Here is a 27,360-nt window from a genome sequence, read left to right as displayed (position 1 = left end):
GATCTGAGGCGACAGTATCCTCACCTGTCAAATAAAGCCTCTCCCCTCCAAGACTGGTCACGGGCATCTGTTGACTTCTTCCATTTGCCCCTCAAGTTTCCACCCACCCTTCTAGACTAGGTACACTGAGGGGACCTTTGTGTAAACCCAGGCCTTTCCTCACGCTGGATAGTTTTAAAGCTACAGCCCAACTCCAGCTCATTGTGAAATGTACTTACCATACATCCTTGGGCCACTGAGTAGATTAAGATCACGATGAAAATACACAAAGTGGTACGGATCTGAATCGTCAGGCACCCTGGAAAACACTGACCAATAAAATGTTACTCTTAAAAATATCACTTTATTACAAAATTGATTCATGTACAAAGTAAAGAATTCACACTATAAGGAAGTATAGAAAGTACTCTGAATGCTACAAACTTCTCGCCGTTAACAGTCATCGCCTACAATCATTTCTTGGTTGTTTTCATGTGTTGATTCTCCCAGGTGAAAAGCTTACCAGCAACAACAAAACAATTGAGTACTTTAAATGAAAAAAGAACCCTCCCCACTTCTCCACACTGGAAGTTTGATTGGCACTGGAATTTACTGAATTCGTTGGGGGAATTCTGACATTTTTATAATATTTCCATTGATCTGTGTCATCATTAATATGATGTAATTACATTTGATTTCTTATTCATACAGTTCTTATTAAGTTATTCTTAGAAATTTTAAACTTAGTTACTTTTAATACATTTCAGGATATCCAACAACAAGCAATATTACAGATCAAGTTCATAAATCCTTTCTACATTCACATTCCTGAAATGAGAAGTGAAAACAACCCGAAATACACACAGGGCCCTCATGGGAGAAAAGAGAAATTAGCATTGATATCAGAGGCTGGGAGGCAGAACTTTTCTGAGCAACCCAGCAGGACTGAACCTTTGACTCCCAGTCTTGCGGGGTCAGCACAGCTTAGCATGAAGGGAAAGGGACTCCTGGGGTTACCAAGCCCAACGTCACTAACTTATGGATGAAGAAACAGTGATTTGTCTTAATCAGGCAGCTAGCGAGTTACGTAACCTAGGCCACCTAGGTCTTCATACTCTTCTATCTCAGAAACACCAGCTCCCCAAATCTACTGCAGGGGTCGAGATTTAATTCATTAATGGAATGCATTCATTTCATCCTCACTTCATCTCTGACTCGGTCCACGGTAGTCATGTTATTCTCATCTCCAGTTAGACGGGACATAACCACAGCTCTTTCATCTGTTCCACAAACACTGGTGAAGAGCCAGGAAAAAGTCACTATCATAGTTATCCACTCCTCTTCCTCACTGCTCTCAGGTTGATTCCAACGCACACAGGCTCAATGCAGTGTTCCCGAGGCTATAAATCTTTATGAGAGCAGAAAGACTCAGCTTTCTCCTGCAGAGTGTCTGGTGAGTTTGAAGTGCCAAACTTGTGGTTAATAATCCAGAGCTTATTCTATAGCACTGCCAGGGCTCCTACTCAGTGTCACAAGTGGTGGTTTTAATAACCAATTTTATTTTCTCACAATTTAGGAAACTATAGCAGGTAAAGGTTTTTTCTATTGATTCTGGAGGAAAGGTCTCGTGTCCTCTCTACATCTGTGGACCCAGTGTCCCTTGCAGAGCTCCATGCAGGTTGGCATTGCTCTTCCCCACTTCTGCACGCTTCTTATTGTTGTAGGTGCCATGAGTCAGTTCCAATGCATAGCGACCCCGTGCACAACAGAATGAAATACTGCCCGGCCCTGTACCAGTCTCACAATTGTCTGTTTGGGCCCATTGTTACTGCCACTGTGTCAGTCCATCTCATTAGGTGTCATCCTCTTTTTCACTGACCCTCCACTTTATCAAGCATGATGTCCTTCTACAGGGACTGGTCCCTCCTGATAATATATCCAGAGAACAAATGATGAGTCTTGCCATCCTAGCTTCTAAGGAACATTCTGGCTATATTTCTTCCATCACATATTTACTTTTCCTTCTGGCAATCCAAGATATTTTCAATACTCTTTCCCAACCATAACTCAAATGCATTCATTCTTCTATGATCTTCCTTACTCATTGTCCAATTTTCACATGAATATGAAGGGATTGAAAATACCATGGCTTGGGTCCGGTCTACCTTTGTCCTCAAAGTGACATTTTTGCTCTTTAGCACTTTAAAGAGGTCTTTTGCAGCACATTTGCCTTATGCAACACGTCATTTGAGTGTTTGCTGCTTCCATGAGCACTGATTGAGAATCAATTTAAATGAACTCTTTGACAGCTTTTTAATCTTTTCTCCATTTATCATGACATTATTAATGGATCTGTTGTTGTTGTTGTTGTTATGTGCCGTGGAGTCGGTTCCGACTCATAGCAACCCTTTACAGGGTTTCCGAGGCTATAAATCTTTACAGGAACACAAAACCTCATCTTTTTCCCACAGAACAGCTGGTAGTTTCAAACTGCTGACCTTGTGGTTCGCAGCCCGATTTGTAACCACTACGCTACCAGAGCTCTTTATTAATGGATCTAGTTGTGAGGATTTTCATTTTTCTTTACATTGAGGTGAATCCACACTGAAGTTTATAGTCGTTGATCTTTACCCATAAGTATTTTAGGTTCTCTTTGCTTTTGGCTAGCAAGGTTGTGCCATCTGTATATTGCAGGTTTTCAGTGAGTCCTCCAACCCTGATGTGACCTTCTTCGTACAATCCAACTTCTCAGATTATTTACTCAGTAGACAGATAGAATAGTATGGTGAAAGGATACAGTCCTGGTGCACACCTTTCCTGATTTAAAACCATTCCGTGTCCCCTTGTTCTGTTCTAACAACAGCCTCATGGTCTATGTACAGGTTCCTCATGATCACAATGAAGTATTCTAGAATATCCATTCTTCGTAATATTGTCCATAGTTTGTTATGATCCACAGAGTTGAATGTCTTTGTCAATAAAGCACAAGTGGTATTCTCTGCTTTCAGCCAAGATTCACCTAATATCAGCAACAATATCCCATATCCGACATCCTCCTCTGAATCTGTCTTGACTTTCTGGCAGCGTCCTATCAATGTACTCCCACAATCGTTTTTTAATTATTTTCAGCAAAAATGTACTTGCATGTGATACGAACGATATTATCAGAATATTTCTTCATTCTGTTGGGTCACTCTTCTTGGAATGAGCAGAAATATGGATCTGTTACATTCAGTTGGTCAGGTCTCCCATATTTCTTGATGTAGACAGGTGAGTGTCCCCAGTGCTGCATGTTTGTTGGAAGATTTCTATTCGTATTCCATCAATTCCTGGAGTCTTGTCTTCTACCAATGCTTTAAGTGCTGCTTGGACTTCTTCCTTCAATACCATTGATTCTTGACCGTATGGTACTTTAAAAAAAAACAAAACAAAACCTAAACATGTTCCATTCCTTTATTATCCATGCAAATCCCAGAGGGGGGCGGGGGGGAGAAACAGGCCAAGAGAAGGCAGTTACGTTGGACTGGCACTGGTTGACACAAATCACTGATAATTTGGCCCATTCTCTTAAGAGGAATTTTCAACAACTACTTGTATGAGCACTAGCTGATGTTAGTCCCCAGGCATCCAGGCAAGAAAGAAAACCTGGCTACTGGGACATATGTCCTGATGCTCGCTCCCTAGTGCCTCACAGTTCTTTCCTCACTAAACACCTTCATCTGAGAGAGGTAAGGCGGAGGTATGGGCAGTAAAAGCACAGAGACCCAGTTCCCTGGCCTATGGGCTGGGGACTGTACTTTCCCACTCCAGCCTGAGACATGGAAATGAATAATACAGTGATTCTCAAAACTCGGGAGACACTGGTTATCTGAGGATCTTTTTTGTTGTTGGGAAGGTAAGTCAGTAATACAAGAAACAGTGGCAAGAGGCCCTCTGGTTTGGGGGCGGATAAGCAGAGACAGATACTGAAAGCTCGTCTGCTGAAACCATTAAAAAAAAAAAAAAAATGGCAGAGAAAGAGTGGTCCGCAGAACAGCTGGGGAGCTTTGGATCTTGTTTAAGGTTTCAGGCGCCAGTTTCCCATGACCACCTGTGAAGAAATCTGCCTGTGGAAGCAAAATATAGTGACTTCTGAATACATCCAGCCGTGGCGGCCAGCAACCAGAAGTCCTCAGGCCAGATGGTGGGGTCATAGCCAGGTGGAGGCAGTGACCCAGCACTAGAAATCGCAGAGCTGTGCGTCTGGAAGGAGAGGTGTGACTGATTTTTCATCTTCCACGTTTCATTTTTCACTTATCTTTCCTCTTCACTCCAATCGTACCTTCACTGCCCAGCCCAGACACCTTCAGGTGGGCGGGAGCACACCCCCAAAAGAGTCCATCATTGCACCTACAGTTTTCCAATGACACAGAGAGGAAATCCACAGGCTACTTCTTATGACATCTGACTCTGGGACCCAGCCCCAAAGGTGACCTGGGTGGGATCCTTTATCCCTGCCTGCACAGCAAAGGCCAGTGGACAGTGTCAATCAGTTTTATTTTTGTTTTTGATTGGTGGTTTCTGTCTCTGCTTTTATATTGTTTCTGTCTTTGGTCCTTTTGACCTCACTCTTCTCCCAGGGGTTGGAGCTTTCTCCCCCTACCTTACCAAGCAGAGACAGCAACCGTGCCCATATAGCCAAGCTAAGCATATCCTGTAATAACCCACCATCTGGACAAGAGCCAAAACAAGCTGCTTGGCATTACACGTGAAAAGCAAAGCCTATCTCCAGATCATATCCACCAGGAGATGCTCAGCAAGCTTAACAAAAAGCAACATACATCCATTTAAGCATTAAAAACCCACATAACTGCTGAAAATGTCCAAGAAAACACAATTAAAGATCTCAACACATGTCCCAAAACAGAAAAAAGTAGCTGAGACAAATGAGCTGGAAGCAGACACAGACTTTCCAGTAGAAGAGTAGGCTCTGGATCTGCCTAAGAAGGAATTCAGAAGAATGACATGGAAACAAATTCAAATGCTCCAAAAAGGAGTGGAAGAAAATAAGGAAGAAGTCAAGAAAGTGCTACAGGAGCAATCAGACAAGATAGATATGGTATTGGAAACAATTCAAACCCTGCAAAAAGAAGTCCAAATGATTAATAATGAAATATCAGAAATGGACAATACACTGAAAGGGAAAAGGGGTAAAATGGAAGAGATGGAATCCAGAACCAGCAAGCTGGAAGACAAATCTCTCAATACTGCTAAGATAGAAGAGCAAGCAGAGAAAAAGGACTAAAAAATCTGAAGAGAGTTGAAGATTCATGTTGGTTAACATGAAGAGGAATAAGTTAAGAATTATTGGCATTCCAGAACAGGAAGAATCACAGAAGTCCACAGGAGAGATAGTTGAAGAGCTTCTGGAAGAAAATTTTCATAACATTTTGAAGGATGAGAAAATAAACATTTAAGAAGCTGAATGAATCCCAGGAAGGACAGACCCCAAAAGAAAATCACCGAGGCATCAAGCTCTCCAAAATCAAAGACAAGGAGAGAATCTTAAAAGCAGCCAGGGAAGAGAAGTGTTACCTACAAAGGCAAGCAAATCAGATTAAGCTCTGAATTCTCAGCAGAAACCATGGAGGCAAGAAGGCAATGGGGAGACATATATAAAACCCTAAAAGAAAAAAACTGCCAACCAAGAATCATCTATCCAGCAAAACTGTCAATCAAATACAATGGTGCAATCACAACATTCCAGGATAAACAGAGCTAAGAGATTTTGTGAAGCTGATTCCTGTGTATTCCATCCAATGAGGTCCAGGTGTATAGGTGCCTTTTATGTTGGTGAAAAATGTTATTTGCAATGAATAAGTCATTGGTCTTCCCAAATGCTATCATGTCATCGTCAGCATCATTTCCATCACTAAAGCCATATTTTCCAACTAAAGATCCTTGCTCTTTGTTTCAAATTTTTTGCATTAATATCACTGCTAATTACCAGTGCATTTTTGTTTGTATGTTTGACCAATTTTGGACTGACATGGATTTTGTTGTTGTTAGGTGCCTTCAAGTTTGTTCTGACTCATAGAGACAGTGTAATGGGTTTTCAAGGAGTAGCTGGCGGGTTTGAACTGTCGACATTGTTGGTCGTAGTCCAGTGCTGATCCTACAGTGCCACACCAGAAATTGTAGAATTCTTCAGTTTCATCATGACTGGCTTTAGTGGTTGTTGCATAAATTTGAGTAACAGTGATATTAATTTGTCTTCCATGTAGGTATATGGGTATCATCCTATTACAAATAGCATTATATACTTCAAGATAGATCTGGAAACGGTTTTGTTTTGTTTTTTTTGACAATGAATGTAATATTATTCCTCTTCAGTTTGTCATTCCCAGCATAGTAAACCATATGATTGTTTGATTCAAAATGGCCAATACCAGTCCACTTAAGCTCACTATAATGCCTACAATATCTATCTTTATACATTCCATTCCATTTTGACAACTTCCACATTGAGATTATTAATAGATGTTTGCAGCTGTTTCTTCTCATTTCTTCCCGTCAACAAGTGAAGGTCCTGAAAGCTTTACTCCATCCATGTCACTCAGGTCAACTTTACTTTGAGGAGGCAGCTCTTTCCTATTTTGAGTGCCTTCGTATTTTGAGTGCTTTCCAACCTGAGGGGCTTGTCTTCCGGCATGCTAATCTGACAATGTTTTGCTGGCACTCATACGGTTTTCAGTGGTGTGCCTCTCCTTCTTCCTAGTTTGTCTTATTCTGGAAGATATTCAGAAACCTTTCCACCATGAATGACCCTACTGGAATTTAAAATACTGGTAGCACAGCTTCCAAAATCACAACGCACAAGCCACCACAGCACAACAAACTGACAAAGAAATGGGAGTCTGCTTGCTTTTTCTGCTTCTTTTATATCTTGTATAAAATATCTACTTGTATAAAATATAGACTGGCACACCCTATGCGAATTCTGGAATCCTGGTGTGGCGCTGTGAGTTAATGCAATGGACTACAAAGTCAGTATGAACCACAAAGTGAGCAGGTCAAGCTCACCAGCTACTCCTTGGAAACCCTATGCAGTGTCACTATGAGTCAGAACTGACTCTACCGCACTTAGTGACAACAAGCTACCTCATTAACATTAACATAATGATAGGAATACTGGTGTGGTGCTTTAGGATAAGCACTGGACTTCTAACCACAAGGTCAGTGGTTCAAAATCACCAGCCGCTCCTCAGAAACCCTATATGGGTCATTATGAGTAGGAAGCAACTCAACAGCACTTCACAGCAATAGCAGCAGCATAACAAGGATTCCTCTTTCCTAAATGGAATGATAATCACAGGCATAGAAGTTAGGAGTCACAACACTAGTTTTTGAGATACAGTTCACTCCACAACAGTTGGTAGAAGGTGGAAGTCTCCAGAGAAGATGGTGTGTGGAGGGCCACTGGCCAAAGCTGCACAAACATGTCCTGGGAATGTGGGGCGGTCTGCAGATGGAGAAGTCCTTGAAGGGGCAACATCCTCCAAAGGGAAAGTACTCCGAGAGTGTGGTTCTCAGAGGGGGAATGGTATCAGATGGTGGACTTTTCAGCTGCATGATTCCTCAGCAGAAGATGCTCTTAGATGGGGAATAGTCTCAGAGTGCGAATATGCTAGAAGGAATGCTATCATCAGAGGTGAGATATCCTGTTGGTGGTGGTAAGTGCCATTGGGTTGGTTCTGACTCACAGTGACCCTGTAAAGGGTTTCCAAAGAATAGCTGGTTGGTTTGAACCATCAACCTTGTGGTTAGCAGTCCAGTGCTTATCCTACAGCACTACACCAGGGGGATATCCTTGGAGGAGGAATATCCTCAGACGGGATGCTCTCAGAGTGGAGCTATCCAAGGAGGTGGGATGTTCCTGGAGAGTAGCTAGCTCAGAGGGAGGAAGGTTCTCAGGGGGACATCTGAAAGTGGGTGGTGGCACTGCCAGGAGCAGAGAGGGGAAACTCAGACAGAAGGCCTGGTGTCTGCTTGACTCCGGCATGGAAATGCCTGAAAGCAACTGCTGTGGGTTGAGTTGTGTCCCCCAAAAAGAACCACTGGAGTCCGAACTCTGATCCTTGTAAATGTTTGAAGAAACAAGACTTTTTCTTTGCATATGTGAGCAGTTAATAGTTAGCTGGATCCTAACCCTTCTAGCGTATTATAAAAAAGGAATCTGTTTGCATTTATTAGCAGAAGGAAACACCGAGGATGACTGGCAGCCACTGGAAACTAGGGGAGAGGTAGGGGACAGTTCTTCTTTTAATGTCCCTAGAAGGAATCAACATAGCTACAGACCCTGATTTGAACTTTTAGTCTCCAAACTGTGAGAGAATCAATTTCTGCCCTTTCAAACTACCCACTTTGTGGTATTTTGTTATGGCAACCCGAGGACACTAAGATGGCAACCTGTCAGGCTAAGTCTTGTGACTTTGCCATTTGGGTTCAAATGTCCAGACACAAATGATTTCCAATGGATCACTTCATATCCAATACGTACAAAAGACAGGAACACTGGTACTACAGTGACAAAATGCTAAACAAAGGTTCAAACTCACCAGCCATTCCACAGGAGAAAGATGTGGGGCTCTGCTTACAGAAAGAGTTATAGCCTGGAAAATCATGCGGGGCAGTTCCACTCTGTCCTCAAGGGTCACTATGAGTTTGAATTGATCTGATGGCAGTAAGTACAATAAGTACAGCCCCTGAAACTCACCTCTCTGGAACTATTCTCTCTTCTTTGGGCTGTCTTAAGTCGGTACCAACCAAGGAAAATTGTAATTACCCACCTAATACTTTCTTATATATCAATCTTTAATGATTCATTATGGATTAATTTACTCAACAACTATTTTCTTACTAATAATAATGGTAGAAGAATATTAAAAGTATCATGAAATTCCAGAAGAACAAACAAATCTGTCTTGGAAGAAGTGTAGCTAGTATGCTCCTTAGAATCCAGTATGACAAGACTTCATCTCTAAGACTTTGGACATGTTATCAGGAAGAACCAGTCCCTGGAGAAGGAGAGCATGCTGGGTAAAGTGAAGGGTCGGTGAAAAAGAGGAAGACTTCCAATGAAATGAATTGACACAGTGGCAAGGAAACAATGGGTTCCACAGACAAGGACATAGCCGCAGAGGACTAGATAGAGCTGAGATTGAAGCATCCAGCTGATATGAAGTGAGGGGAGATGCACAAGAATGCCCAAACTTGCAGATAGTATCCACCTGACCTAGCATCGATGGCTTGATGATCACAACTCAACTAGAAGATAAAAAAAATTGATGAAGGAAACAAGTGTAAATTGCTACCATTTAATGAACTTGACATATACTTATGGATGTGGCACCTCAAAATTCCAACTGAGAGGGAAGGAGTCTTCATCCCATCCCCTTTGTATGCAGGGTTAACAGAGATGGGCAACTTAGACATTAGCTACCTAAAATAGGGGGCTGTAAAGGCATGGGACTCCTGTTGTGGCACTGTGGGTTAATGCGCCAGACTGCAAAACCATTTGAACTGCAAACTCGGTGGTTCAAGCTCACCAGCAGCTCCTCGGAAACCCTATATAGTATTGCTTATGGGTCGGAACCTACTCGACGGCACTTAACAACAACAACAACATAAAGGCATGACCACCACTCATCTGTCAGTAGTTTGTTGAACTGTGATGGCTTGTGAGTTGCTGTGACTCTGGAAGCTATGTCACAGGTATTTTAAATACCAGCAGGGTCACCCATGGTACACAGGTTTCAAATGAGTTTCCAGATGAAGACAGATGAGGAAGGAGAGACAAACTACTTTTGAATATTTAGTCACTGAAAAACCTTATGAATAGCAGAGAAACACTGTCGAGATAGTGTCAGAAAATGAGCTACTCAGGTTGGAAGGCACTCAAAATGCAATTGGGGAAGAGCTGCCTCCTCAAAGTAGAGTTGACCATGATGACGTGAATGGAGTAAAGCCTGCAGGAGTAAAGTCCATGGGACCTTCATTTGCTGATGGGGCACAACTCAAAATGAAGAGAAACAGCTGTAAACATCCATTAGTAATCAGAACATGGAATGTACCAAGTATGAATCTATCTTTGATATCCCATGTGAGTAAAGTTTTGCTAAAGGTAATACAGAAATGGCTGCAATCATACATTGACAGAGAACTTCCAGAAGTTCAAGCTGGATTCACAGGAGGACATGGAATGAGGGGTATCATTGTTGATGTCCAATGGATCTTGGCTGAAAGCAGAAAATACCAGAAAGATGTTTACCTGAGCTTTAGTGACTACACAAAAGCCTTCGATTGTGTGGACCATGACAAGCTATGGACAACATTGCGAAGTAGGAGTATTCCAGAGCATTTAATTGTGTTCTTAAGGAACCTATACATGGACCAAGAGGCAGTTGTTCAAACAGAACATGGGAACACTGAATGGTTTAAAATTAGGAAAGGTGTGCAACAGGATTGTATTGTTTCACCATACTTATTCAACCTGTATGCTCAGCAAATAATCCAAGAAGCTGGGTTATATGAAGAAAAAGGTGGCATCAAGATTGGAGGAAGACTCATTAACAACCTGTGATATGCAAATGATACAATCGTGCTTGCTGAAAGCCAAGTGGACTTAAAATATTTACTGCTGAAGATCACAGACTATAGCTTTCGGTATGGGTTGCATCTCAATGTAAAGAAAACAAAAATCCTTACCACTAGACCAATAAACAACATCCTTATCAATAGAGAAAAGAATGAAATTGTCAAAGACTTCATTTTTCTTGGATCAACCATCAACACTGATGGAAGCAGCAGCCAAGAAATCAAATGACATAGTGCATTGGGAAAATCTTCTAAACAAGACCTTTTTGAAATGTTGAAGAGCAAGGATGTAAGCTTGAGGACTAAGGTGTGCCTGACCTAAGCCATGGTATTTTTAATACTCTCATATGCATGCGAAAGCTGGACAGTGAATAAGGAAGACCATAGAAGAATTGATGCTTTTGAGTTATGGTGTTGGAGGAGAACACCAAAAGTACCATGGGCTGCCAAAAGAACAAACATCTGTGTTGAAAAGTGCAGCCAGAGTGCTCCTTAGAGACCAGGATTCGTCTCTCATACATCGGACATATTGTCAGGAGGGACCAATCGCTGGAGAAGGATATCATGTTTGGTAAGGTGGAGGGTCAGAGAAAAAGAGGAAGACCCCCAGCGAGATGGATTGGCAAAGTGGCAGCATCAGTGGGCTCAAGCATGACAACAATTGTGAGGTTAGGCAGAGTTTCGTTCTGTTGTGCATAGACAGGGTTGCTATGAATCAGTACTGACTCAATGGTACCTAACAATAACAACAATAAAGACGTGAAGTAATTGGCTTACAAGTTTTGAAGAGGGAGTTTAATTTCAGAGTGTGTGGGGGAAGGTAGAGTCCCCACTGAATAGTTTTCATCTTGTCTAGATGGGTCTGGTAAAAGGAGATGGGGAGATTTCAGTTATTGTTAAGTGTTAGAGAGTTGATTCCAACTTATAGGGAACCTACTCCCAACGACCAAGTGGTTTCCGAGGAGCCGCAGGTGGGTTTGAACTGCCCACTTGGCTGTTCCCAGTTCAGTGATCCTACAGCGCCATACCAGGAGTCATTTTGTCAGTAAGAAGGATTTTCATACCAACTTTTACTTTTGGAGACTATGGAGAATGCAAAAGGCAAAGAGTGGAACTCTACAGAGAAGCCAGAGTGTGTGACCCTTACATTTCAACCTATGCCATTAGAAACTGAACAACAGGCTGCTAATGAACCAAGCACATCAGCTTTGCCAAAAACCTCAGTTAATGCGATCAAAAGAACTCTGAAAGAAGAAAAAGCTTCCTGTTCACAAAATGCACAAGGCAGTAATGGGCAAAAAAAGTCAAAAGATTCCAGTTCCTCCACTACCAGAAAAACTGCCACCCATTAACCTGGTTCATCGTGACACCATGAGGGCCTGGTGCCAAAATTAAAACTGAGCTCCAAAGGGCAGATATTGGAAACATATAGAAGACTCTGTGAGCATGCTTACCCAGATCAAAAGTTAAGGGATATTCCTGCCACAGCAAAGGAAGCCAAGGTCCAGACACGGGTAAAAAAGAAATCAAATGTGTGCGTGGGGAATAGGCCTCCAAAGATTAAGAAAAGGTCAGTTCTGGAGAGACTGATTCTCCTGGAGTTGCTCCTCCCACTGAGGAGATGGGGGAAACCGGAAACCGTCATTGAATATACTGTCCCAGAGGAAGATAATACAGCACAAGAGACTTGTGGTGTCAGGTGGTGTATGGTACATGGAAGAAGTCTCCCTGCAATCACAAGTGGTTGGGTTCACCTACAATTTCATGTCGGACAAGTCTGGATTCCTGAAAAGCCAGGGAGAGTATGTGCTCTCTTCCTGTTACCTGCCTGCAATTTTCCACCTCCCCACCTGGAGAACAATATGTTGTGCCCCAAATGTGTCCAGAGGAACAAGGTGTTAATGAAAAGCTTCCAGTAAGACTAGACTAACTGGGGAAAAAGGTACTTCCATATTGCAGTGAGTAATTGAAAGATTACAACAATGGATTCCATGGCAGCAGTGAGTAATTGAAAGATTACAACAATGGATTCCATGGCAACACCGACAGCGTCTTCAGTCCACACCCTCCCATGTTCCTGTTTGTTGTGTGCAGACTGGCAATCTGAACCTTGGAGGCAACTCTCTCCCACAATATTGCTTGCTGCTTCCTGAGTTGGGATACAGAAGATACTGATTTTTAATACTGAAACTACCATTTCAGCTAATAAAATGAAAAAGTCTATACTATCCCTCTGAACTACAAATGACTTCAACACTTTTAAATGGGAAGTTCAACAGAACATTGTGAAGGAGAACTGAGTGAAGAGTGGGAAGATTACTAAAGTTTCTGCAGTATTTTTCTCAGAATACGACTTACTGCAGGAGCTGCTCCTGTTTCATAACAAATTTAGTGACTTTAAACTGTTGATTACATCAGTAAGCCAAAGGAAAAGCAATTACTCCCCTCCGTGCTCCACCTCCCCTCCAAATTATAGTATTCTCATCATAGAAACCATTTTTCTAAGTTTTTTTTAATTGGACTTTTGAATCAAGAAAGGGCCCCTTCCCCAGTTTTTTTTTTTTTTTTTTTTTTGCTTTATTGCATATTATATGATATTTTACTTTACAAAGCACATCATCAGTCATCAGTTTTTTGTAGCACTTTTAAGTTTATTGTTAAGCTTAAATTGCATGTGTTAAATAAAGTACATTGTATTTGTCATTAAGTACCATTGAGTGGGTTCCACATTTTAGTGACCCTGTCTGTATAGGATTTTCTGAGGAGCAGCTGGTGAGCTTGAACCAGCCGCTCCTTGGAAAACCCTATACTGGGTTGCTTAGTCACTTTTTAAATTGTTAAATTCACTAAGTAAATAAGATTAAACAAGAAAAAAAAAGGAGATGGGGATAAGATTCTTATGATTCAATAGTGAGTAATTGTTATCTTGACTAGTTGGGATTGTCACCACTATAAAGATAGAAGTTTTGTAACAGAAAGAGGGGAAGTAGTTAATCTTACAGTCCAGGAACAGAGGACCCTAGGACCATCAAAGGAGAAGAGCATGAGCTGAACATGGGACACCCTATGCAGAGAAGTAGTGACACCAGAGATGGAGACAGAGATGAGGACATGGAGAAAGGGAGCAGCTGAGGACTCTAGACTCACAGAAAGAGAAAGGCTGTGTGCTGGCGGCCAGGTGGTAGGCTTGCAGAGTGTGCCATTTGGTTGTTTGAATGATTATAGAATGAAAGGTGGGGAAATCTTTTGGAAGCTCAGTTAGAGTACCGGCAGGTGGCAACCTGAGCTCTGGGGTAACACTGTTCTGAGTCGGCAGTCAACACAGGCAGCACTTGCTTCCTGACTTTGCACATAAAAAACAAAACAAAACAAAAACAACCTGCAAATAGAACTGCAATATGAGTTCAATAATTTGTAGGAAAATTTAAGATCGTTCCAAAACCTCAAAATAAAATTTTGTCCACACATTAAAAACTTTCTTAGTGTGTTGGTTATAGAGAATTAATACAAGGGTGTGGCACTGCAAGATCAGCACTGGATGACTAACTATAAGGTTGGTGGTTCAAAGCCATTAGCCACTCCTTGAAAAGCCTATACAGGGTCACTATGAGTCAGAATCAACTTGATGGCACTTAACAACTATTTATGTAGTACATTTGTAAAAGGCATAATTTTTAAATGATCTGCCAAGATTTCTGCTCTAATTCCTCAGCCTGTGACTATGAGAAGATGGCAGGTCAGTGATGATGTTACATGAAAAACAAGGAGCTCTGGTAGTGTAGTGATTACGAATCGGGATGCTATTCTCAGGGTCAAAAGTTCGAAACTACCAACTGTTCCGCAGGAGAAAGATGAGGCTTTCTGCTCCCATAAAGATTTACAGCCTCGGAAACCCTGTACAGGGTTGTCTGAGTGGGAACCAACTCCACGGCACAACAATGTTACTGGAAGGAGCTCTAGTAGTGTAGTGGTTATGAGTTGGGCTGCTAACCTCAAAGTCAGTAGTTTGATACCACCAGTCATTCTATGGGAGATAGATGAGACTTTCTGCTCCCATAAAGATTTACAACCTCAGAAACCCTATACAGGGTCGCTATGAGCCAACTCCATGGCACACAACCACCACTACCACCAATATGACTAGTGTGGCGCCATAGGACCACAAGGTCAGTTTGAATCTCAAGGTTAGCAGTTCAAACTCATCAGTTGCTCCTCAAAAACCCTATACATGGTTGCTGTGAGTTGATACCAACTTGACAGCACTTAACAACAACAATATTACTAATCAGTTGACTTTGGGTTAATCAGAATATTACACAGTTAGACAGCATCTAGTCACATGAGCCCTTTAGTGGCAGAGTTTTCTCCCACTGGTGGCACAAAAGGAAGTCAGACGGTCTGCAGCAGGAGAAGGACTCAGCATCCCCTCCATTGCTGGCTGGCAGATGGAGGCGGCCATGTGCAAGGCCTAGTGAGAGTGGGACAGCTGGCAGCCAGCAAGGACACAGGGCCTCAGGGATACAACTTCCAGGAACGGAAGTCTGACAACAACCTGTACGAGACTGGAAGCAAGTTCATGCCCAGAGCCTCCTGATAAAATCCAGGTTGATATCTTGACTTGGGTCTTGTGACGTTCTAAGGAGAATTTTGACGTATAGCACTATGAGTTCATAAATGGGTGTTTTTGTTTTTAATGTCACTAAATTTGTGATGATTTGACACTCTTGTTGTTGGTTCTCACTCATAGTAACCCCATATAGGATTTCTGAGGAACAGCTGGTGGGTCTGAACTGCCAACCTTGTGGTTCAAACCAAGCTTGTGGTCTAGTGCTTATCCTACAGCACCACACCAGGACACCCAGATTTTGGTGCTTGAAGTAGGGAGCTGTCATAACAAACACCCAAAATGTGGGAAAGGCTTTGGGACAGGCCAGTGGTTGGAGGATGGAAGAGTGTCAAGGAGTGTGGTAGGGAACGTGAGTCCTTGCTTCCGCTGCCCCTGCTCCCTGCCCGCCCCAGCTTACCTCACACCTCCTCTTGGTGCCCTGAGATTTCAAAGCACAGCTCTACAAGTCAAATTCCTTTGTGGAGTCCTTTACGTGTGGTGCACACAACATATATCCTAGTGGCTCTGTGTCTCTGTTGGAACCCTATTGATATAGGGCAAGGTGCCAGGGACTACTGAGAAGAAGTCCTTCGTTTACCTGAGAAGTGGGAGAGACGTCCCATTCCTACCAGGCAGTGTGTATGTTGGATGTGTGTGTGGGGGTGGGGGGTGGGGTGGGAGGGGTATGTTAAGTGTGAACTACTGACATCCTACCTCCTGGGGGCAAGCCAGCCTGAGAATGGGCTGGCAGTACAAGTTCAACGTTTCTGAAGCTTTAAATCTTTATAAGAGCAGAAAGCCTCATCTTTCTCCGGTGGAGCAGCTGGTAGATTTGAACCGCCTACACTACCAGTGTTCCTCAGTTTGTAAAAAACTGCTGTTCTGATGTGAACAAATGGAAAATTTCCCTAGGAACATGACATACAATTAGCTAAGCAACAACCCAGTGAGCTGTTTCTAACATCTTCAAAGCATGCTGAGGACGCAGATGCACAGAGCGCTGACAGGGAGGGGCTTTCACAAAGCACTCTGCACCAACAGAACGTGGGCATCTGGAGCTGGTTCTACAAATGAGGCAATGATGTGACCAGCCCAAACCCCGGGGAGATGCAGAGCAAATCGGAGAACAAAACGTGTGTCCTCTTCAGAGAAAAGAAGGCCAGAAAGTGTACTGAGCCGTGGTAGAGTGCATCCGAAGAAATCAGACGGAGTCCCATCTGCTGGTTTGTGGTACCACAGTGCCTTGTGTGTTGCCATGATGCTGAGAACTATGTTACCAGTATTTCCAATGTTGTCAGGGTCATTCATGGTCGACATGTTTCAGTGGAGCTTCCAGACTAACACAGACTAGGGAGGAAAGTCTGGCTTTATACCACAAAAAATTAGCCACTGAGAAACCTACGCTGAACAATGAGTCCCCTATATTGGAGGGCACTGTAACACTTGCAAAGATGGGCTCGAGCATGCAGAGAATCACAATAGCCCAGGACCCCACAACATTCTGTTCTCTTGTTCATGGGGTCCCCAAAAGTCAGAGCTGACTTGATGGAAATTAACAGCAACAACATAGAAGGCCAACCCTAATACATCCAGGTAAGGCACTGGGAAATGATGCTTCCATTATTCATGAGGTATAAGACGGGGCTTCAAAATAATCTTGGAAAAAATCTATTATCTTTAAATTCCTTTGTATGGTTGGTGGATATCATTTGTTTTTGTTGTTGGGTTCCATCAATTTGGTTCCAACTCATAGTGACCCCATGCATAGCAGAACGAAACACTGTCCAGTCCTGTGCCACCCTCATAATTATTATGAAGTTTGAGCACACTGTTATAGGCACTGTGCTAATCCATTTCATTGCGAGGGTCTTCCTCTTTTTTGCTGACCCTCCACCTTACCAAGCATGATGTCCTTCTCCAGGGACTGGTCCTTTCTAGCATCATGTTCAAAATATAAGAGATTAAGTCTCACCACATTTAATTCTAAAGAACATTCTAGCAGTACTTCTTCCAAGTCAGATTTATTTGTTCTTCTGGCAGTCCATGGTACTTTCAATATTTTTTGTCAACACCATAATTCAAAATGCATTGATTCTTCTATGGCCTTTCTTATTCATTGTCCAACTTTAACATGCATATAAAACTATTGAAAATACCATGGCTTGGGTCAAGACCACCTTAGTCCTCAAAGTGACATCTTTACTCTTTAACACTTTAATGAGTTCTTTTGCAGCAGAGTTGCTTAACGCAATACATCATCAAATTCTTGACTGCATTTGCATGAGCACTGGTTGTGGATCTACACTAAATTAATTCTTAGATAACTCAATCTTTTCCCCATATGATATTATTTACTGGTCCAGTTATGGAAATTTTCATTTTATTTACATTGAGGTGCAATCCATATTGAAGGCTGTAGTCAGTAAGCACTTCAAATCCTTTTTGTTTTCAACAGGAAGGTTGTGTCATCTGCATATTAATGAATCTTCCTTCAATCTTGAAGCCAAGTTCTTCTGCATATAATCCAACTTCTCGGGATCATTTGTTCAACATATAAATTGAGTGTGTGTGGTGATTTATTTAGACAACTATTTAGAGCAGTGTAATAAAGAGGGATATTTTTAAATACATGGTTTGTCTGAACCACGAGGTCAGTGGTTTAAACTCACTAGCCACTCCTTGGAAATCCGATACAGGGTCACTATGAGTTGGAATTGACTCAACAGCACTTAACAACCATGGAACCAGCAGAGGTGTGAGAAATCTATGCAAGAAACCAACTGTTCCTGGCAGCCCTCTACTGTGGGCTCAAATGGTGCAGCTATGGTTCTGGAGTTGCTGTTTCCCCTAATGGTGAGTCCTGCTTTCTGCATAGCTCATGCTATTGAGACAGAACTAGATACACGGGTCCCCAATCCTGGGGAAAGCTGTGAGAGACTTTAGTAATCACCTATTTATCATGTTTTCACTTAAAATTATATGAATAAACAATTCTACTTAAAGCCGATCATTTTAATGCTTACCATTCCAAATACCACTCACCCTTTAAATGTGAGTGAGCCGGGAATCTGGTCTAAAGACATGGTATCTTTTTATCTTTAAAAAAAATCAAGAAGTGACCCTATTCAGAGAAGCAGCAACACCAGAGATGGAGGGAGAGATGAGGGCATGGAGAGAGGGAGCAGCTGAGGACTCTAGACTCATGGAAAGAGAAAGGCTGTGTGCTGGCAGGCAGGAGGCAGGCTTGCAGAATGTGCCCTTTGGTTGTTTGAATGATTATATATTCCTGAGTGTTTTGGTGTACATCAAAAGAAAAAAGAAAAAACAACCAGAGGGAACAGAAGCAAATACTGTTGAATGATGATGCATGGAGGAGGCTGTAATCACTGCAATGAAATGAAGAGTGATATGAAGAGTGTAAAACCAATGGTCTCCCATGTAAACTGCCACTTAATTCACAATAAAAACTTAAAGTAATAATAATAATATGAAATAAATGTATGTTTACCAAACTGAAGAAAAAAAATCAAGAAATGATTTATGGATAATTGAAAAGATCAGTTAGTAAAATTAGATTTGATCTCTCCAAGAAATTGATGTTTTCAACAAGTATGCACACACAACACTGGGTCAATTAAATGTGACAATAGAGGGTACATTGGGGAGGATGGGACATGGAAAAAGAAAGGTAAAAGAGGGAATGCAAACAACAAATACAAAGAAGCCAAACCATTTGTAGCGGAATCTGTTTGACTCATAGCCGCTGTGTGTGTCAGAGCAGAGTGGGCTCCAAGTCTACGGTTTTCATGGCTGGAACAGTATAGAAGCAGACTGGCAGGCCTTTCCTCTGATGTGCTTCTGGGTGGGTTTGAACCACCAACCTTTTAGTTAGCAGCCAAGTGCTTAACCATATATAACACTCAGGGACTCAGGCAAAGGAATGTAGGTCTAGAAAATTGATTTTTCTAAAGAGCCACAAGTTCTTCAAGGTTTCAAATTCCAACTCTCTGCTCTAAACACCCACGAGACCAAAACCAAGTGAAGAATTAGTTGTTGTTGTTGCTGTTGTTAAGTGCCTCGAGTCAGTTCTAACTCATAGCAACCCTGTATAAGGTGTCCAAGGAGCAGCTGGTGAGTTTGAACCACCAACCTTATAATTCAAACAACCTTGAGGTACAGTGCTTTCTCCCACAATGCCACACCAGGACTAGTGCTAGGATCTAAATTATAGACAGCCCTCCTAGAAAAATACCATCACTTGCTCTTGCCTGTTGAGTCCATGAACTGAACTCATAAAAACACATTTGTTTCCTGTGCCCTTGTGAGATGCCCACTCCTGGAGCACCTGGTCACAACCTTGAAAGACATCAGCTCCCTTCTTGTGTACACCAGGTATGACTGAAGACCCAGCATGGTGTAACCACACCACACTGACCCAAAGAGCAGACCTGCTCTACCTGCCACTTTCGCCATTCTGAGAAGGTGACAGAGCCATGCACTTACCTGGACTTGTGTGACACGCAGATACATGATACATGCCACCAAGAAGCAAATGCAGAACACAAGCAGGACCAGGACAAGCAGGTTCCTAGAGATACAGAAAACATGGGGCGCTGCTGGCTGGGGGCCAAGTCTGCCACCTCCTCTCCCTCCCAACACATCTCAGAGAGCCCCTCCCAGGAAGGCTGCCTGCCACCAAATCTTTGGGGACTTGCCTGTGATGGGTTGTACCCTACAATAGGGCACACAAGGACTCCTAATAGCCACCCCATCTCACCCGACCTCCACCCATCATCAAGATCTCAGTCCAGCCTGAGAACCACCAACTTTGCTAGAGGCCCCATTCCTCCCAGGGAACACTGGGAGGTGTGTTCAGAGTCCCCAGAGTGATGTCCTACACAGTAGGGCTGGGGTGGCTTCCATCTGTTTTCTGGGAACTTGAGGGAGATATTATTCTCCTCAGAAGTCTATTAGGAAAATGGTATATCTGGACGAAAAGTGAGAGGCAGAGATTTCTGTGTCTTCCTTACCAGAAAACAAAAGCTGCCAAACTACTTCAGTTAGCTGAGGATTAAATTTTGTTGAAATTGCTACATATATATATATATTTATATATATTCCAGTTGAAGAAGAGGTGTTTCTTCTCATTTGAATGTTTCTCATTGAAAGTGACATGCACCGGGGCAGCAACAAATCCATTTAGTGGACTGGTTTCTGCTGCAAAAGCCATTGTTCAGTTAATAGTGCATCTTGCATCTTGATGGAGAAACGGGAAATATCTGTGTCTTAAAACAGCATAAATGTGAGCTTACAAGTGAAAAGCAAGCAGTGGCGCACTTTTGTCATTGAGGCTTGTGGAACTCTGTTGATTAAATAGAGAATTTGTGTGTGATTGGCATATCTTCCCCAAACGCTGCCACACAACAGCACTTTAGCTAGAGCAACCATGGGCAGTGAACTTAGAAAACACACCGCCAACCCCAGAAACACAGGCTTCCTGAGGGCCTTCTCCTGTGATGGAGAGAAGCAAGGCTGGCACTTACGGTGGGATTACGAGAAGGCAGACCAGCCCGAGTAAGGCAGCTAGAACGAGGGAGAGAACAACAGCGCTGGTGAAGTACTCATCTGGAAGTTGGTGGTACTGTGTGAGAGAGAAAGGCCGAACGCTAAATGAGGGCCACAAACCACGAAGGGACATGCACAGTCTCAAAAACACCTGGCACACTGTGAGCCTTCATTCCATTCACAATGCAAAGGCAGACCCACACACACTCAGCACATTTTCTGGGGAGGATGCTATCCTTACTCAAAGGAAAAAGCAGCAACCGTCTGGGTTGACCCTCTGGGATTTTGACTTACACTTGTGGCCCTGAGTCACTAACCTTTCGTTCCCGTTCAATGTGCTTGTACTTCAAGGTGAAGAAGTTCAAGTCCGCCATCTCTACATCTGTTTGCCGGGCTTCCAAGAGGCGACTGAGGTACTTGTTGACACGAGTGCTGGGTGTGGTGTAGACAACATTGGTAGAGAAAGATGACCGGCTTTTCAGTTTCTCGGAGGCTGTTCTCAATGTTCTCCGCTGCAGCCGCCATGAAAATAAAGACGTCAAATCCTCCACTTGTTGAAGAAAAGAGCTCTACTCACCTTATAATCTCTATCCTCAGCCGATGAACAATTTAGGATCTGGGAATCTGAGATACAATGAAAGCCATGCCACTTTCTAGAGGTGTGCTCTTAAGGAAGTCATTGACACACTCCGCTGCCCTGTTTGTAACATGAGAAGGAAGCAGTACTTCCCCAGAAGTGCTATGCTGAGGAGATCATCGTGGTGAAGGATGAGAGCAGTGCACACACCGAGCAGATACCTGCTTTCACACACACACACACACACACACAAGCACCCTACACATGACGAGAGAAGCCCTCGGTCAGAGCAGGTGAACCACACTCTTACTTCCAAAAGAGACTGAGGAACAGAGTGCTCATCTCGGCTCCTGCTTCATCTACTAAGACATGAAAGGACTCCCTTGACAACAGAGAAAAACAAAGTTTTGAAACTACCAGGAATGATCTGGTAGAAGTTGTTGTTAAGTGCAGTGGAGTCAGTTCGATCTGGTAGAAGAGGGTTCATTAAATGATGTTTCATAAGTTTGAGGAGGAAACAAGAAAATTGAAAAGATGCTACCTCTTTGGTTCCAGAAAAGAGACTGTAAGTACACACTCCAAGAGAGAAAGATGGGGCTTTCTGCTCCCATGTGCATTTACAACTAGGAAGCCCTCTCTACAGGGTCACTGTGAGTCAGACCCAACTCACGGCACACAACAACAATAGTCATAAATATGCGCAGGACAAGTCAATGTTTAGTTCTGTTATAAAAAAAATGCTGTTGAATTTACGGTGACTCAACAGCAACTAGCATCACCACATCGCAAATTAAACTACGCAGATCCTTTAGTTCTGCAAGTTCACCACAAATCATTCCTGGTGATACTTAATCAAAAGTTCACTAAGATACAAGTACAAAAAGGAAGCTCATAGTACCAATCAGTGGTCACTGGGACAAAATATAGAAATAAAATTCCTGTCTATGAACAAGCTACAAGCTAAATCCATTCCTGTGGATTTAGTACCTTGTTGTGACTACAATGGAAGGTTATATCGCCAGTTAAAACATGAGTAAAACCTTAGCCGCTGGTAAGGAACTGCCTCCAATAGCTATTATTGAGTGAAAAGTCACACTGTACAATAGGGTGATGTGTTAATATTATGATACATGCATGGCCATACATAAATTACTTTCTGGAAGGAAACACAAAACGGTAAACAGGGCTTTTCATATGTACATATTACTCTGATATTTTTTTAAGTAAGCATATTTAGGCATTTGTAAGTTTGAGGAGAAAGACAACAGCATTTAAAAAACAAAAGGAATTGGGGGGCTCTTGGATACAGATTCTAGAAGGGACAAATTTACTGTCAATACTGTTGTGTGCTATCAAGTTGGTTCCGACTCATAGTAACACTACATAGGGTTTCCAAGAGAAGCAAGTGGGTTTCAATTGTCCTCTCTCTAGTTACCAATCCAGTGCTTATCCTACAGCGCCACATCAAGGCTATTAAAACAGAGACTGTGTTGTCGTCACAGGACCAGGACTGGCAAGGGGCATGGCTCCTACTTCCTGCTGGGATCCAACTGGGCCAGCTTTGGTGATATTTAAATCTCTGACTAGGATTATAGTTGTTAGCAGCCGTGGATTCAATTTCAACTCTTAGTAATCCCATGTGAAAGAGAATGGCTGTCCAGTAGGGTTTTCTAGGCAGGAATCTTTATAGTACTGCAGGATCATGCACTGGACCGACCACAAGGTCGGCAGTTCAAACCCACCAGCCACTCCTCAGAAACCCTATTCAAAATGTTAACTATAGACAAGAAGTGTATTGCCTTGGTAGAGCTGGAGGCACAGGAGGAAGGGAGAGAGCATAGATGTCAGTTTATGCCTGACCCAAGTCATGGTATTTTCAATAACCTCCTATGCATGCAAAAGTTCAACAGTGAATACGGACGATCGTAGAAGATTTGATGCATTTGAGTTATGACATTGGGGGAGAATACTGAAACTACCCTGGACTGCCAAGAGAACAAACAAAATCTGTGTTGGAAAAAGTACAGCCATAACGGTCCTTGGAAGCCAGGAAGGCCAGACTTCATCTCTCATACTTCGGACATATTATAAGGAGGGTTCAGTCTCTGAAGTAGGGCCTCATGCTTGGTAAAATGGAGGGTCAGTGAAAAAGAGGAAGATCCCAAACAAGATGGATTGGCACAGTGGTAGCAGCAATGGGCTCAAGTGTAGCAACAATTGTGAGGTTGGCCTAGGACTGGGCAGTGTTTCACTCTGCTGTGCATAACATCTCTATGAGTCAATACCAACTTAACGGCAAAGTGTATAAGTCAGATCAAAGACCCCTAAATGAATTTAAGAGCCCTGAAAGGCTCTAAGCTCAGGAAATAACGAATGGGACACAGTAGAGAAGTTTGCCTGTGCTAGATCTGGCTCTGAATGGATGGGGTAAACTCCCATTGGGAATTCACATACACATGCCAGTCCCCTTGAGACCACAATTCATACTACTTGCAATGAGTACAAGCCATAAGCCAAGCATTTAGCTAAAAGGTCTTCAGCAGGTAGAATGGGAGAAAACTATGGAACAGAACCAAAATTCCAAAAAGAGAAAGTAGACTAAAGCCAAACACCCAGGCTTGAGACTAGAGGACTCCCTGAGACGATTACCTTGAAATATTCTTTAACCCTTGAACTGAAACTACATGACTGTTACCTTTTAAATAACAGATTGTCTCACAAAATAAAGAATAGCACGTGAGTACTGTGATCCTTTAAAAAATCATAATAACGAGGCTAAATGGGCAGCAATTCCTTTAAAACAAAGATGAGAATGTGAGGATGCAGGGAGACTAGATTACTGGAAGAGGAACAACCAGAATGGAAATGTGAATGTTCACATATTGTGAAGTTCACCAAAGTGACTTTTACCAATGTCACAGAATCATTTGTGTAGACACCATTGAATGAGAATCTATACTTCTGTAGAAACCGTCACTGGAAACACCCTAAATTACTATTATTTATTTATTTATTTATTGTTAAATATCTTGAGAAGGAAGCTCTCCCAGATGCCTGGCAAAAGTCAAGACCAATCTTATTTAATGTAATATACCATAAACCTAGTTTTTAAAGAACTTTTGGGTAAAATTCTAATAAGTGTGTTTACAATCAAATTCATAAAAAACCTTGAGACAGAAGTCACCATGAGTGAGAGTCAGCCGAATTTTGCCACTTCCTGAAAATCCTCTGAAACTACAGGTGATGAAATTTCTTTAAAAGGAATTAAACCCATAAAGCCTTGAAAACAAAAGTGAAGAAAGCAGCAGCGGCAATTTTAAAAATTGAAAATGGATTAATTCAAGGCCTTGAAATACTTGGTAGGCAGTGGAGCATTCTAAGAATCTTTAAGAGCACCCAAATTTGCAGATAGTATCCATATGACCTAGCCTTGAAGGCTTGATAATCAAACTCGACTAAAGGAAGATAAAAAAGAAAAAAACAAAACAAAACAATTTTTGATAAATGAAATGAGGATAAATTACTACAATTTGATGAACTTGACCTATATTCATGGAGGTAGTAGCTCAAAATACCAACAGAGAGGGAAGGAGTCTTAATATCAAGTATCAATGCTATCCCCTCTGTATACAGGGTACATAGGGATAGGCAACTTAGACATTGGCTACTTAAAATGAGGGGGTGATAAAGGCATGAAGTCACTGGCTTACAAGTTTTCAAAAGGGAGTTTAGTTTAACAGTATGTGGGGGAAGGAAGGGTCCCCACTGTTCATCTTATCTAGATAGGTCTGGTGAAAAGAGATGGGGATAAGATCCTTATGATTCAATAATGAGTAATTGTTATCATGATTGAGACTGTCACAGTTGTAAAAGTAGAAGTTTTGTAACAAAAACGATGGAGTAACTGAGTAGGATCCAATGTGTTTGGGCGGGGGTGATGAAAGGAGATGGGGATAGGTCTCTTGTGTTACAATAGTGAATAATTGTTATCAGGACTGACTGTGAGGGTTGGAAATGTAAAGGTAGACATTTTGTAGCAAAAGGAGGGGAGTGATTGATTTTGCAGTCCAGGAGTGGAGGTCCCTGGGACCATCAAGGGAGAAAAGCAGAGTGTGGGACCCTACCCAGACAAACAGTGACGCCAGAGTTGGAGACAGAGATGATGACATGGAGAGATGGAGCGGCTAGGAACTCTAGACCCAGAGACAGAGAGGAGCTGTGTGCTGATGACCGGAGGGCAGGCTTGCAGGGTATATACCCTTTGGTTGGTTGGTGATGCATGGAGGGGATTGTAACCATGGCAGTGAAACGATGTATGATAGGATGAATGTAAAACTAATGTTCTCCCATGTAAACTATCATATAAATCACAACAAAACATTTTTTGAAAAATAACAAAAAAACTGAAGCAGTAATTAATCTTACATTCCAGGAACACAGGACCTAGGGCCATCAAGGGAGAAGAGACCAGGTGGAATGTGGGACCTTATTCAGAGAAATAGCCACACCAGAGACGGAGGCAGAGATGATGATATGGAGAGATAGAAGGAGCAGTTGAGGACTCTAGATTCATGGGAAAAGAGGGATTGAGAACTGGCGGCCAGGAGGCAGACTTGCAGAACATGCCTTTTGGAGGTTTAAATTATTATATATGCCTGAGTGTTGGGTGAAAAAAAAAACTAAAATGAATAGAGAGAAATAATGTTAACTGATGGTACATGGAGGGGATTATAATCATTATAATGAAACAAAGTATATGATTTGTTGAATGTAAAACTGATGCTCTGCCCTGTAAACTTTCACCACTCAATTCACACACAAAAATTAAAAAAATTTTTTTTTCCAAAAGTCTCAGGTGTTGCAGCTACCTATGGAAACAGAGCTGAAAGCGGAGGTAAAATATGGAGGGTGATGTAGAGCTGTTTAAGAAGCATTTGAGCCTTAAGAGTTCTAATCCAGGCTCCTGGGAGACTGCCCTCCTGGCTTCTAGAGAAGACCGGAGAGTTCTTTTCCAGCAGGGATAGCAGGTCTCTGGTCTAGGCTTCAACACAAGACCCATGTGGTTCATGTAGCTGCTTAGAAACACAATGCCAAGACCTGCCTTCCCTTGGGACTTTGCCCCACAACTCTAGATATTTGTTCCAAGTCCCCCACCTCCATCTCCTAACAGAAGATGAGAAGTCAACCCAGGAGGATTTTACCAGCAGACAAAGAAAGACTAGAGACCCTGACACCCCGGTTCACTGCCTACCCATATCGTCCAGCAGTAAGGCCAGAGCTGCAAAGCTATACCCACAAGCTTGGGGCTTCCATTCAATTTCCTAACCCTGCATTCTGAATCAAGAACAGAAAAGTAAGGGTTTAGGACTGGATTGTGAACCACAAGGTCTGCAGTTCAAATCCACAAGCTGCTCCTCACGCACGCTCTACAGGATCACTATGAACTGGGGCAGATTCGATGACACTTAACAACAACATCACGGAAGACAGAAAGGTGCCCTGGTGATGTAGTAGGTCACACACTGGGCTGGAAACCAGAGTCAGCAGTTGGAGTCCCCTGGCCTCTCTGGGGGAGAAAGATGAGGCTTTCTCTTCCTGTCAAGATTTCCAGCTTGAGGAACTCTATGCAGAAGAGCTATGAGCTGGCACTGACTCTACAACACACAGCAGCAGCATGGGAAACAGATAATGACAACAACAAGAAAAGTTGCTCAGAAAAAAACTAAAACTCTTCTGGAGAGGAAAAACTTAAAAGTAACAATAACAAACATCTTCCATTTGTACCATTAGTGAGATACTAGGGGAAAAATATATTCTTTAGTCAGAGCTGGGGAGGGGGGGAATTTAGTGTGGTTATGGAAAAGAAAAACTCAAAGTGTCAGAAGATCAAGTTGAAGAATTCAGAAAATGGAGAAAATAGAAAGAGACAAAATATAAGAATGAATTAGACCAATTCAAGAGGTCCAACACCTATATCATCAAAATTTCCAGAGGGTGG

The 27,360-nt window shown here is 42.4% G+C and overlaps 1 protein-coding gene across 1 annotated transcript in view; it reads right to left on the bottom strand.

Moving 5' to 3' along the window:
- ADCY1 (adenylate cyclase 1 (brain)) overlaps nt 1-27,360 on the bottom strand; it is a 274,296-nt gene that overhangs the window by 81,678 nt on the left and 165,258 nt on the right. The window contains exons 9-12 of the mRNA XM_006832260.1: nt 21,103-21,297; nt 20,764-20,861; nt 19,724-19,808; nt 219-308 (exon numbers count right to left, since the gene is read on the bottom strand). Of these exons, the coding sequence (XP_006832323.1) occupies nt 219-308; nt 19,724-19,808; nt 20,764-20,861; nt 21,103-21,297 (468 nt within the window). The remainder of the gene's footprint in view (nt 1-218; nt 309-19,723; nt 19,809-20,763; nt 20,862-21,102; nt 21,298-27,360) is intronic.

The sequence above is a fragment of the Chrysochloris asiatica genome, unplaced genomic scaffold, assembly GCF_000296735.1.
Source record: "Chrysochloris asiatica unplaced genomic scaffold, ChrAsi1.0 scaffold00006, whole genome shotgun sequence".
Taxonomy (NCBI): Eukaryota; Metazoa; Chordata; class Mammalia; order Afrosoricida; family Chrysochloridae; genus Chrysochloris; species Chrysochloris asiatica.
This window is presented reverse-complemented; position numbering and strand designations above follow the sequence as displayed.